This window comes from Aspergillus fijiensis (genome assembly GCF_003184825.1).
Source record: "Aspergillus fijiensis CBS 313.89 unplaced genomic scaffold BO72scaffold_16, whole genome shotgun sequence".
Taxonomy (NCBI): Eukaryota; Fungi; Ascomycota; class Eurotiomycetes; order Eurotiales; family Aspergillaceae; genus Aspergillus; species Aspergillus fijiensis.
The window spans coordinates 499,960-512,659 of record NW_024468992.1 but is presented as its reverse complement, the minus strand read 5'-3'; the positions used below and the strand labels follow the sequence as shown (position 1 = coordinate 512,659).

The 12,700-nt window shown below is 52.4% G+C and overlaps 5 protein-coding genes across 5 annotated transcripts; 1 reads left to right on the top strand and 4 right to left on the bottom strand.

Moving 5' to 3' along the window:
* Window positions 1-123: 123 nt before the first annotated feature.
* BO72DRAFT_495052 (AMMECR1 domain-containing protein) lies at window positions 124-1,251 on the bottom strand (the record flags this gene model as incomplete). The annotated part of the gene is made up of 2 exons (XM_040948518.1): window positions 124-631; window positions 707-1,251. The coding sequence occupies 2 exons, from the start codon at window positions 1,249-1,251 to the stop codon at window positions 124-126; spliced, it is 1,053 nt and encodes a 350-aa protein (XP_040802748.1).
* Window positions 1,252-2,317: 1,066 nt separating this feature from the next.
* Window positions 2,318-4,269, bottom strand: BO72DRAFT_457772 (putative regulatory factor Sgt1; the record flags this gene model as incomplete). Its single annotated transcript, XM_040946348.1, has 3 exons — window positions 2,318-3,682; window positions 3,749-3,948; window positions 4,005-4,269. The coding sequence occupies 3 exons, from the start codon at window positions 4,267-4,269 to the stop codon at window positions 2,318-2,320; spliced, it is 1,830 nt and encodes a 609-aa protein (XP_040802747.1).
* A 3,985-nt stretch (window positions 4,270-8,254) lies between these two features.
* BO72DRAFT_70068 (uncharacterized protein) lies at window positions 8,255-8,733 on the bottom strand. The gene has a single exon (XM_040950627.1). It carries the CDS (start codon window positions 8,557-8,559, stop codon window positions 8,311-8,313), a length of 249 nt encoding a protein of 82 aa, XP_040802746.1. The 5' UTR covers window positions 8,560-8,733; the 3' UTR covers window positions 8,255-8,310.
* A 970-nt stretch (window positions 8,734-9,703) lies between these two features.
* BO72DRAFT_495049 (AAA family ATPase VPS4) lies at window positions 9,704-11,244 on the bottom strand (the record flags this gene model as incomplete). Its single annotated transcript, XM_040948517.1, has 4 exons — window positions 9,704-9,925; window positions 9,976-10,426; window positions 10,496-10,828; window positions 10,946-11,244. 4 exons carry the CDS (start codon window positions 11,242-11,244, stop codon window positions 9,704-9,706), a joined length of 1,305 nt encoding a protein of 434 aa, XP_040802745.1.
* Window positions 11,245-11,867: 623 nt separating this feature from the next.
* BO72DRAFT_375024 (tubulin-binding prefolding complex subunit YKE2) lies at window positions 11,868-12,366 on the top strand (the record flags this gene model as incomplete). Its single annotated transcript, XM_040941164.1, has 3 exons — window positions 11,868-11,928; window positions 12,034-12,229; window positions 12,291-12,366. The coding sequence occupies 3 exons, from the start codon at window positions 11,868-11,870 to the stop codon at window positions 12,364-12,366; spliced, it is 333 nt and encodes a 110-aa protein (XP_040802744.1).
* Between the last annotated feature and the right edge of the window lie 334 nt (window positions 12,367-12,700).

The following is a 12,700-nucleotide window of genomic DNA, read 5'->3' as shown; positions in this document are numbered from 1 at the left end:
CCCCTTCACTCACAATGAAACCACACCATTAGATCATCATTATCATCATCATTAGAGATTCGACCCCAAACATCTCAGACAAAAGGAAGTCTATTCATGAAGGGGCCCCGGGGTGGATCAAAATCACCCAACCAACAACTTCTCACTCCCATCCCCCAACCCCAGAACCCACCGCCGCCACTCCTGCCACTCGGCATATGTACAACTCGCCTTCAGCCCCTGATACTTGACCGCCCTAAAATCCGAGACCTGATCCCATGGCGGCTTGACCGAAGACGTCCCGCCACTACTGGTGTTACTACTATGATGATTACTCGAGCCAGCCCGAAGAAACCGCCTTGCGACACTGCCGTTGCTGCTGCTGCTGTTGTTGTCGTCCCACCCGGCTTTCTGCATCAGGCTCTTAACGGTCTCCTCCTTGGTCCAGCCTTGTTCGACGGCGACGTCGGGGAGGTAGGTGGCACCGTAGCGACGGCCGCGGTGGATGAAGGAGATGCGGAGGCCGTGGAGGCCGAGGATCCAGTCGAGGGCGTTGGTGCAGGGTTCGAAGGTGCCTAGGAGGGTTAGGGAGCAGGAGAGGGAGGGGAGGAGGGTGGAAGGGATGGGGGCGAAGCGGGTGTCTTCGAATGCACTATCAACGGGGTTTTTGTCTGTCAGTGTTTCCAGTTTCCCTGTGGCGAGATTTCTTTTTGTGGGGTTCCCTTACGAGGTAAGAGCGTAGTCTCTCAGGCCCTCGGACAACTCCTGAGCCTCGAAGGTTCCGATACACCCGCGGAGAGACTTGTGGCCGTGGCGCGAGAGGGTGTTCCAGGTTACGAAGAGCGGGTACTCTTGGGGCTCGGGCGGCTCCTCGCGACGGGAGCGTCCGCTGGCGGCGTCAGAGAGCGAGGAGGACCCCGGGGTGGTCAGCGTGGTGGATGTGGTCAGTGTGGAGTGCGAGGAGTTGAGCGATGAGCGCCGAGTCGTCGTGGTGCTGGGGCTGGACTGCAGCCGGTGCACGCTGGGCAGCTTGATCTTCCGGTGACCGCCACCACCACGCCCACCACCTGCGGGTTCGTCGTCGTCGTCGTCGTCATCTACGCTGAGCGGATAGTCCGTCTCCTCTTCGGTGGCCTGCAGCGCGGAGAGTTTCTTGAACTGTTCGTGGCGGGCCCAGAGTTCCTCGACGGAGGCCAGGTCGATGGGTTCCTTGCGTTGATAGGAGGCTGCGAGGCTCTCGAAGCAATAGTAGCAGTGGGCCGGCGTGGCCATCTTTCTCTTCGGCTTGTCTTGTATCTGGGCTCTCGTTGGGGTTGCGTTAAGAATGGCTAGGTTCGTTTACTCCTGTTTGATCTCGCCGCTGAATCCACCTGGCTGTGGCTCTTTCGGTTTCTTGGGAATTTGAAGATCGTGACGAGTACGGCTGTCACTTCCGTCCGGCCTGATGGGATACACGGCTACTTGATGTTGAACTGAGTTAATGGGTCTATGGGTTAGGATGTTCAACGACTATCGAGGCGGCCGTGGTTGAAAATCGGTCAACGATAGAAAAAGCCAGAGAGCCCGTAGAGCACAGCTCACGACCTCAGATCCGCCCGGGAATTGAGTCCGTTAAAGGCCAAAGAGGGGTCGGAGAGAGGGGAAGAAAGAGGGGGGGAAACGGGGCTGACGACACCCAAGCCGATAAGACATTATTATCCCACGTGATACTGCTGAGAAGCGGATTCGGGGCGGGTTTATCCGTAACTCTGTTTGTCCCTCGCTGTCGGGTGATTCACTCAAGAGCTGAGCATGGATGGGATGATCTATAAATAAATAAGCATCTTGAAGTGCATTACACCATTATGAGACTTGAAGCTCGTCAATTCGAGTATGTTATGATTTGACGCTGTCAATCAATCAGGCATCACGACATTTACCGATATATATGTGAGAAGCTTCATCCTCGTCAGCGTGCTGATATATTTGCACATCATGACCAACCTCGTGTCTATATACTTTTGGAGGCAAATTGTTCTATGATCCTTTAGTTCATGGTCAGACGAGCATAAACATCAACGAGGAATTAAGCCATTCCCTCGGTTGTCGTGCTTTGACTTCCATGCATTGACACATGGAGGAATCACCTCCGATGGCCAGTTACCACGAAACTCACTAGTATTCGCGTAGGCCTGCTCGGCTTGCAGCTATCTCCGGACGCAGGACTGCCGTTCTGCGGTTACCTGCCCTTGCGCAAAGTGGGAGCCTTGGTGCAGATGTCTACTTATAGACGTGAAGACGAATTTCGCTCACTAGTGTTCACCAATGAGAAACACTCGAAGCTGGTGGCTTCGAGTAATCAGTGATGGCGGTCATCCTTCGGCATTTTGAGACCCATCATGGAGAGCATGTTTCCTGCCGGCCCGGCAACACCAGCCTGACCATGGAGACTCTCAAGCAGATTCTTTGCAAGGTTGATATCAGAATCGCCCTCATCTAGATCTGGCATCTCATCCTCTTCTTCCTCGCCCGATTTGCCCTCCCCAAGTTTCCGCTGATCTTGAGCTGCCTTAGACCGGCGGTTTAGGTCAAGAATTCCGGTACCTCGAAGTTCCGCTTCCATCTGTCTTGATAATTCCTTGATCTGCTCGGTGTCGTCTTCGAAATCATTGTCGAGCTCTTGCACTCTGTTGAGCGGTGGGTGCCCAAATACGCCCCTCTGACCGTGGCCTGACCCAGACGGCATTCCCATCATTTCCGCCATCATTCTTGAAAACTCCTCCTCATTGAATGAGGCTTCTTTGTCTTCGCCCTCATCGCTCAGCTCATCTTCATCATCTTCATCGTCTTCGTCCGAGCTGAAGTCATCGATAAATTCCGCTCCTTCAAAGCCAGCTGAGTCGTCATTGAGGAATTTTTCAAACTGTGCCACGATGCGCTGCAAGTTCTCTTGTGCATTGGAGTCACCAAAAGCACCCGGTGCACGCGATTTGTCGTCGTTGCCCTTTCCCTTGCCTTTCAGTTCCTGGTCTAAATCCTCAAAGCTGATATCTAGCCACTTCTCGTCATCTTCCTGTCGATCCCAGGTTTTTATCTCTTCATCTGTCGGTAATTGTTCATCTCCAGTATCCAGATCTTCCAAAATAAGGTTCATTTCTCTCACTGTGGCTTTATCCTGATTCTGAGGGTCATTGAGCAGCATTTCGAACCCGCACGCCAGCTTCATGCCTATTTCTGCCCGTCCGTAGGCTGTTTGATCTTCCTTCGCCGGCAACTTCTCAGCCCAGGACTTGGGGATGGGGAAGTCTTGACTTTTAAGCTGTGCGTAACCGACCCGGGTGAAGCGCACGCTGACCGTAACGAAGCCCTCCGGCTTGAAGATGAAGCTGCTGATGTTCTTCGAACGCAAGGGCCGTAATGCGATCGGGTCTCTGAGATAAAAGGCCTCCACGGCCGCGGATATGTAGGCTGGTTTCTGATGTAGCAGGAAAGCGACCTTGCGGGGAATGGTGACCAATGCGGAGTGGAGGTTCTCGTTGATTTGTTGAGGGTAATTGCGGAGACGATAAAATGCTTCCTCTTGTATCATGGTCGAGCGCATGAGTCGCGCGGGTTCCTCCATTATGATCTTCCTCGCATCTGCAAACGACAATTTCTCTGTGACTCTGTCCTTCTTATCGTTTTTCGGCTTGATGATAACGAGTTCACCTTTGTTGATCCATACCTGGGAATGATACAGGTATTAGTAAAGCCAGATGGGTATGATAAATTCGACAGGACAGTGACAAACCCTGTTCTCAGCGACCTCCGGCTCCAGCCACGCAGGCAATGTGGCAGCGGCCTCCACGAGGAGGAATTGTCCGTCACCATCTACAACTCTGGCCCATATATCCTTGTGCTTCTTGGTCAATTCGCGCAACAGATACACAATAACCCATTCATCTTCGATGGAGTCTCCAAAATTGGTGCGCCCATGCAAAGATGTTACCCCTGCAATGGAATCAGTACCAGGGCGCATCAGGCCTGGATGGAGGGGCATCGCATACCGTTATCCTTGGTGATCTCCAGCCGAAAACTTTCGCGCTGCCAGATATAATCCTTCAACAGATCCTTTATCAGTTCCGCAGCAGTATTTTGCACCTCGACCAGTCGCGCTCGCGTTTCTGCAACCTCGTCGAGCGTAGCGGGGGCGGGGCTAGAAGGGATGTGATATAGCGCATAATCAACGGCATCGTCCGGAATCTCTGGCTTGGGAATGGGGCGAAAGGTGGACTTGAACCACTCAAGATCCTCCTGCGACATTGGCGCCATGGTGAGAACCGGTTCCCAGCCGACTTGCCGCGGCTTTCTTTGTGGACTATTGGGTTGTTGTGAGTGATTGGGAAATGAGCTGAAAATGAGCAGTGAGAGAAATAAATTACGGGCAGGACATGACTTCATACCTGGGCGGGACAAAAAAGCAGCGGCAAATTCCCCGGCCCGGAGACTCGAGAGCGTTGACACTAAGCTCGATTGGGCTAGATGTCAACAATACAGTATCCGTCCAGTCTTCACCGCCCAAAACACGTCCATTGCAAGCTCCCGTCCCGTATTATCGCATAGTCGCAATCTTCAGTTGCTCCCCACCACTTTTTCCCCTTCCCTTCCACGAGAACCCTTGTCGCGTGTTTTTGGCGTCCTGAATGATAGCTCGGCCGTCGGGGATGGTCGTTTTTTAATGGCACTCACTTCAGTCTTACCTTAGCCGACTAGTTTGTGCAGCAATCGCGTGTTTCCTCGCCGCCCAACCGAACGACAATGCCGTGGCCCTACATCGATACGCCGCGCACCGAAGTGGATGGAAACGCGACCTACCTCACCAACGGCTACCGCAGCGTGGGCCGACCCAATCTAACGGCACTCGACTCGGTCGAGAATTCATTCCATACGCCATCCAAGGACAACGATGTGCTCAAAGGGTTCGGAGGTGCTGAGAACGCGAGACGCTCGCCCGCGGGCTTCAAGCTCAGCACGCCGCGAGCGGGGTCCGGCCCAAAGGCGAGCCGAAGCGCGTTGAACAGTAGACACGGACTTCCAAACACGGCCATTCCGAAGGGGGAGTTTACCCCCCTGATGAGAAGCGCGACGAAGAACAATTTCCTGAAGAACGTGTCGACGACGCGAAGGCATGGGTCCAAGACGCCAGGCTATACGCGAACAAGCTCGTTGAGCGCGGTCAACACCCCTGGGTTGCCGTCGATGGAGATGACGGATATTGACGAGGAGGACGCGACGGATGAGCAGCGGACCCCAATGCCTCAGGACAGTAGCATGCAGAGTACACCGCTCCCGGCTTTGTCCAGGGAAGGAGGCATGGACGGGCAGCAGAATATGATGTCCTTACGGGAACAGGAAAAGGTAACCTTGCTGCATCTTGAGAAGACTTTCGCTCTCCCGCTTGACGGAGCTTTTTCTGACTATCTTAGATGATCGATCAACTCGAGAAAGACAATTTTGGATTGAAACTGAAGATTCACTTTCTACAAGAACAACTGCAGAAGGCGGGCCCCTCGCACAATCAAGCAGCGTTAAAGGAAAATACCGAACTCAAGGTTTCGAAATTGACGATGCAACGCGATATTGCACGATACAAGAAGAGCCTCCAACAAGCCGAGCGCGAATTAGAATCCTACCGCATTGAATTCCAAGAGCTGAAGGAGAAGTCACGGATGCGGCAATCGGACGACACAATACAGCGCGAGATGGATTTGATGAGAGAGGAGGTGGAAGCGAGGGACAACCAAATCAGAGAGCTCCAAGAGGAGCTACGAGACGAAAAGGACAACCAATCACGGGAAATGGAGAAACTCCGAGATGAAATCGAGGATCTGGAAGCATCGCTAAGGCAGAAGGATCGGACGATCGACGAACGTGACGAGGAGATAGAAGAATTGAAGGATAGGGATGGCAAGGAGCGCGATGCCCTCTCCGAGCTGGAAGCAGAACTTCAACGTGCGAAAGAGCAAATAGAAGAGCTGCAGGATTCGCTAAGCCAAGCTAAGCTAGAAGCGAGGGAAGCGAGAGACGCCGGACTAGAGGCCGTCAAGGAGAAGGAACAAGCCCAACAAGACCTCCAGGAATTGCATGATGAAATGGCAAACAAGTCTATCAGCACGAGTGGACTAACCCGTCAGCTCGAAGAGAAGGCGAACAAGCTTGAGGAAGAATGGCGGAGCCTACAGCAGGAGAACAGCACTCTCAAGAGAGAACTCGACAACAAGGCCCGGAACGAGAATCGTCTCGAAGAGCAGTATCGGGAAGGCCAGCGGAGCTTTGATGACAAGGAGCGCAAATTCCACAATGATATCGCGCAGGCAAGACGGGAACGTGACCTTTCTCGGCAAGAACGTGATAAGTTGGCAGCTCAATTGCAGGATGCACTGGACGAAATCCAGCGCAAGGCTGATGAGAAAGAACTGCTACAAACCCGACACAGCGCTTTGACGGATGAATCCGGTAGTCTACAACATGACTTGGCCAACGCACAAAACAAGATTCGAGAGCTACAGCAAGCGGTCGAGGACGAGAGACATCGTGCACTGGACCAAGCCAACATTATTCGTACTCAATACAAGGACGAAGTGGAGAGGCAGCAAGAAGAAATCGAAGCCCTGCATCATGAGATTGAGGACAAAGAAGGACAATTTGCGCTTGAGCAGGACAGATGGGAGAGCGCAAGGCGCACCCTGCAGCTCCAGAAGGACAGGGCTGAGGACCAGGCGGCTGGCTTTAAGCGCACGATTGAGAAGCTCGAACAAGTGGAGCATACTCTGTCTGGAAAAGAGATGAAGTTGCAAGAAGTCATTGACAGCGAAAAGACGCGACATTTTAACTCGGAGGCTGTCCTGAGTCGACAGGTCAAGGAATTGAACGACGACCTGACATCAAAGCGAGAGATAATTGACGAACAGAGGAACGAACTCTTGTCCACCAGAGAGGAATTGAGACTTGTACGACGCGCAGAGACGACTCTCCAAGAGAAAATCCAAGCATTGGAGGATGAGATTGTGGTCCTGCAAGCAAACCTGGAAGAAGAACAGGAATTCGCTAAGGGTCGTACACAGAAAGGATCCTTGGAGCAGGACAGTCAGGTGCAAAAGCTGTTAACAGAAAAGCAAAGACTTCGGGATCAGCTTGCGAATGCCCACGTGGAATTGCACGACTTACGGACTTCTTTTAGCGAGATTGAAGCTGAACGCGATGAGCTCCAAAGCCAGCTTGACCAGGTTCAAAATCAGGTTGACGACACGACACGTTTCGACAAAGAGAAGGTTGACCTGCGCAAGTCGACTCTGCGTCTCGAAGCCGAGCTCAAGCGCCTTAAAGAAGACAAGTCATCCCTTCTTGAGGCGAAGGAAACACTGGAGAAACAGCTTAGCACTGAGATTGAGCGTGCTACGCTGGAAGAGAACCGTCTTTCGGCAGAAATCGACCAGCTCCAGGATAAGCTACACACAACTTCCGGGGGCAGGGAACGTGAACTCGCTCTCGCCAAAAGTAAGATACAACGTCTCGAGAGACGTATCCAAGAACTCGAAACACTCCTTCATGAGCACCCGCATACTGAGCCTGAGCTTGAGCATTCAACTGCACACGCGGACCTTTCGATGCTCCGGCATGGCTTAGACGAAGCACGGAAACGTGAGAAAGTGCTTCTCCAGCGGGAAGCTGAGCAGAAATCGTCCGTGCGGGCCTACAAGGCACGAATTTCCGAGCTCGAGAGGGAACTGCATGAATCCTTGATGAATAAATTCGAAACCCGATCACCATCATCGTCACCCTCAAACAAGCTCCATGATGAACTCCGCAGCATGCGGAAGCAACTGTCCGAAGCACACCGAGCACTCAAGGAAGTGAAGCAGAAGAACCGCGACCTGGAGCGAGCTGCCATGAGAGAAGAAGACCAACGTGACCTCCATGAACTACTCAAATCATCCACCCTCGAGGCCGAAGAGCTCGCCCTCAAGGTATCGGAGCGGGATGCCCGTCTCAACGAGCTCAAGTCCCAAATGCGCCGAATCCGCGATGAGCGGTCGTTCTGCGCGCGTAGAGCCGAAATGTCTCTCAAGGAACTCGAGGCTCTGCAAGATCGTTACGACCAGCTTGTGGAGAAGCTGGGAACCAGGACCGACAGCAAGACCCGACACGAAAAGGAAATTCTGGGTCTCGGCAAGGAGATCATCTGGCTCCGTGCTCGTCTAAAGCGAGAGGAGAAATTCCGTCGCGATCTGGCTTGGAGTAAGGGATTGATGGAGCTGGGCGAGCGCGTCCGGGTTGCATGGTACGTATACATCCTCCCTTTCATCTCACGAATCAGACCACGCCACAAGATAACTGACTCTCTATCGTTTCACACCAATGCAGCAACGAAGCCGACCTGCGCATGATCTCCGACATGGGCGTCAAACCCAGAGACCGCACCCCCCTCCGGACTCCCCAAGCGAAACTCAAGACCGCCATCTCCATGGTCAAAGCCATCGTCCGCATGCGACGAATGAGCCAGGACTGGAAGAAAACCAAGAAGATCGGCGAAGGGTTGAAAAGGGCCAAGAACGAAGTCATGAAGCGAAGAGAGTCTTCGAACAAATACTGACGAAAAAGTTTTCAAGTTCAAGCCCCGTCGTCGTGGACGGAGCCAGCCTATCAGCTCTGCCACCTTTTGGCAACAACCTTTTGCATAGATGCTTTATTCTGTTTTAGTTTCTCTCCATTCCCTCACTCGCACTTGCGCTGTTTTGTATGTGACTTGGTTCAAACTCAACATCCAGTCAAGAGCGGTCTGTCATATATTTTCACTTTTGCTTTTCCGCCCCCTCCGCCCGGAAATTTCGGCACCTTTGATGATAAGAAGATTCCCCGACGTGTTTGTGTGCTTTCTGCGCTTTTGAGATCATGAGCCTGTTGTGTGGTCTCATGTGGCGTTTTCGTTACTTTCGTGCTTTTCTGGCCTCTTTTCTTGTTCTGTTCTTTGCCATAGGATGGATGGATGGATGACTTTGTTTGAATAGCCTGATTGATTTCGACTGAGTACAGTACACGGAACTACACCCCTTACATTCTTAGACTGTACCGAGCTGTTGGTGCGTCTTAGAACATGAACCCCCCAGCCGAATGAATGCACACACATCTGCATTGAGTTTTTTATAACCTGGATATGGGTTTCGCTCAATCGGTTGTTTGAATGCCAAGGTTCGAAGACCGGATTCATCAACACAAGATGCTAATAGTAATGCTTTCATGAAATTGTACCAATAACAAAGGTGACATCTGTGAGGTATGCTTCGAGGGCAACCCAGGTGAGTGGTAAATAGAAGTAGTGTTTTAACTCGAAGTAACAGCATCAAGTAACGCCTCGCCTTGCCACATATTCGAATCAGAAGAAAATCAACAGAGGAAAAAAAGCTCCTAACACCGAGGTCATGGTGAGAAGGGTTTGCAGAGAAACATTAGCGCAAGAGGCAGGAAAACGGCAGCACAAGAGGCAAAAAAAAGTGTATATATAGAAGCAAATGGAAACACAAGCATAGGTCATTCCTTTCGTTCATCCAACTCGGTTAGTAGTGAAAATCAGAGAATCAGATCGGCGTTTCAGTGCAAAAACCAACGGAAAAAAAGATTAGGTCCCTTTAAGTTTGACTCTATATCAGGATCGGATGGTTTAAAGGAGAGGGGTAGGGTGGTTCTGAATGGACGAGAATACAAAGGCTCAGGCACCCTCACTGCCGAATTCTTGCGTCCATTCGGAGTTTCTTTGCAGATCCTCCTGGCTGACGGTTGGTCTGGAGTTGCGGACAGCCTTGATGAAGTCTTTGAGGATTAGTGGTGGCTCCAAGAGCTTCTCTGCGTCCACGCTTGTCCATGTCATCTCGATGGCGCCCTGATCGCCAGGTGAGCAAGGCGTGAGCTTCTCCGCACCGTCGACGATGACCTAATCGTGGTTAGTCGGCTAGGAACTAGGAAGAAAGGGGGGATATTTACCTTCTTGTAGTGCGTCGCGGTCTGAATCTTCCGAATGGGCTGCATTAGCGCATCCTGTACCGCAATGCTGATATCACTGCCCGAGTAGCCCTCGCTCATCTCAGCCAAGGTCCGATAATCGGCTTGCGTCATCTCACACGGCGTGGAGCCGACGGCCAACATAAACATCTTCATGCGGGCGTTGATATCTGGGAGACTGATGTGGACTCTCCGTTGGAAGCGGCGACGAATGGCAGCATCCAACTGCCACGGGATATTGGTCGCACCGAGGATGAGGACGCCCCTGGAGTCCTTTCCGACACCGTCCATCTGCACGAGCAACTCGGTCTTGATACGCCGGGACGCCTCAGACTCTCCTTCTCCACGGGGGCCGCAGAGGGCATCGACCTCGTCAATGAAGATGATAGCGGGCTTATTTTCTCGGGCCATGTTGAACAGCTGCTTCACGAGCCTGTGAAAGGGAAACCATTAGCGCCCCAAAATTCTGTCTAGTCTCACAAACACGAGCAAGCATCCATACCTTTCACTCTCACCCATCCACTTGGACACCAAGTCACTGCTACTGACACTGAAGAAGGTACTGTTCGCCTCCGTCGCGACGGCCTTGGCAAGATACGATTTACCCGTACCGGGCGGCCCATACAGCAAGATACCCTTCCACGGTTGTCTCTTCCCCGTGAACAGATGCGGGAACTTGATCGGCAAGATGACCGCCTCCTTCAAGGCCTCCTTCGCGCTCTCCAGACCTGCAACATCCTCCCACTTGACGTTCGGTTTATCCGACAGAATCGCTCCCGCCAGAGCGGACCGTAACTTCTTCGCATCGGCATCCTCACCATCATCATCTTCTTTCCTGTTACAAAGTGAAACAGTCAATTGTCAGTATCCAGCCGATCCAGAATGATTCCCGATGAAGAAGAAAAAGCATGGAACGAGAGCCTCTTCTTCTTCTTGTGGCAAGAAAACATACCCTCCCTTCCCACTCCCTTGCGCGACCTTCCCATTCGCGCCGACAGCACTCGGCTTCTTCCGCCCCTCCTGCGAGGCGAGGTGGTTCTTGAGCTTCTCGGCGCGATCCATGTATTCGCCGGTCTTTGCGCGGATCATCTCCTTGGAGCGGGGGTTCTTCTCCCATTTCAAGGCCAGCATGAATAGCTCCAGGGCGGAGTAGTAGAGCTGGTAGGCCTTCTCGTATTCGCCCTCATTGTCGTTCTCGATGGCCTTTTTGACGGTGTCAATTGCCCGGCCGAGGAAGTCGGTGTTGCTCATGGCTGTGCTTGAATGAACAAAGAGGTGAGAAGAAGAAAGCAAGCGCGCGGGCTGACAAGGTAGTTTGTTTTTTTGTTTTTTTTTTCTCCCGGCTACGTAATGATGCTTTGAAGGGGTGGTGGAGGGAGGATGCCAGGGACACACGGACAGGGAACGGAGGAGGGCGAAAGGCGGGGAGAATGACAGTACCTAGACCGAGACCGAGGAGTGGCTGGGTTGATTGGTTGCTTGGTGCTAGGTGATTAGGTATGAGATCAGCGTAGCAACAAAGTGTTGCGACTGGATCACAAGGTTGAAGTCGCGCAAGATCCCAAGTAATTTATTATGCTGAAGATATTCCTGGGGGGAACGAATTGTAGAAGAAACTGAATGAGATTGAGAGATAGAGAGAGAGAGAGGTAGGTTAAGTTGAGATGGCAACAAGTTGAACCCGTCCTCGTTCCCCCCACTGGGTTGTTTACCGTCTCTGGTTTTCTGCCGCTCCGCCTGGCCGTTTTTGCCCCTCCGAGCCGCCGCCGCTGCTGCTGCCCGCCCGCACCTGGTCACAGCCTATTCTGTTGGTTAACTTTCCCCCCTCCTTCTCAATAGTCCTATAGAACCCTATATAACAACATATCACAAAAATGGCGGACGCTCAGAAGAAAATGCAGGCACTCTCGGATGAGTTCCAGCAATTGCAGACTGGTGGGTACTCTTTTTGAATCTCCGCCCGTGGGCTGTCCATCCAGCGCAGCGCAATCGCGTCATATGTGCAGGGAAGCTCATTTGCTAACGAGAATTCACTGCCAGAGCTCGACGGTCTTGTCGATGCGCGCCAAAAGCTCGAATCTCAGCAACAGGAGAACTTGGGTGTACAGAAGGAATTCGACTCGCTCGATGACGAGTCCAACATCTATAAGCTGATCGGTCCCGTGCTGTTGAAGCAGGACAAGACTGAGGCGGTGATGGCTGTCAATGGACGGTTGGAGTTCATTGAGAAGGAGATGTATGCCACCCACCATATCCCGCACAAGTACTAAAAAAGAGGTCTAATGGTTGAGCTACAGTAAGCGGATCGAGGGACAAATCCAGGAGAACCAGGACAAGGCGGACAAGAAGCGTACCGAGGTAAGCTTGACTTGATTGGAATCCGAAGATGGGACAACTGATTCTGATGGATTCTACAGATCGTTCAGTTCCAGACTCAGGTCCAGCAACAAGCCGCCGCTGCTTCTGCTTGAGTGGTGAAGGATGGTATACTGGGTTAGCTCTAGAAGAACGATGAACGGCCCCCCACACCTTCGAAGCATGGCAGGGACGGGTGCATCAGAACGACGGACCTGAATGCACTCGCATTGTCGGCGATAATGCGCGGGGTGATATCTCAGCAACACAGTTGCATTCAACTCGGACGACGATGTAGAGAGACGATTGGTGAGATTTCCAGTGTGGGACCTTAGCCAGCCTACTTTACTGG

What these genes read in the sequence shown, in the direction of transcription:
- BO72DRAFT_70068 (XM_040950627.1), bottom strand. Translation starts at nt 8,559, where the DNA reads ATGACTTCGTTCTTGGCCCTTTTCAACCCTTCGCCGATCTTCTTGGTT.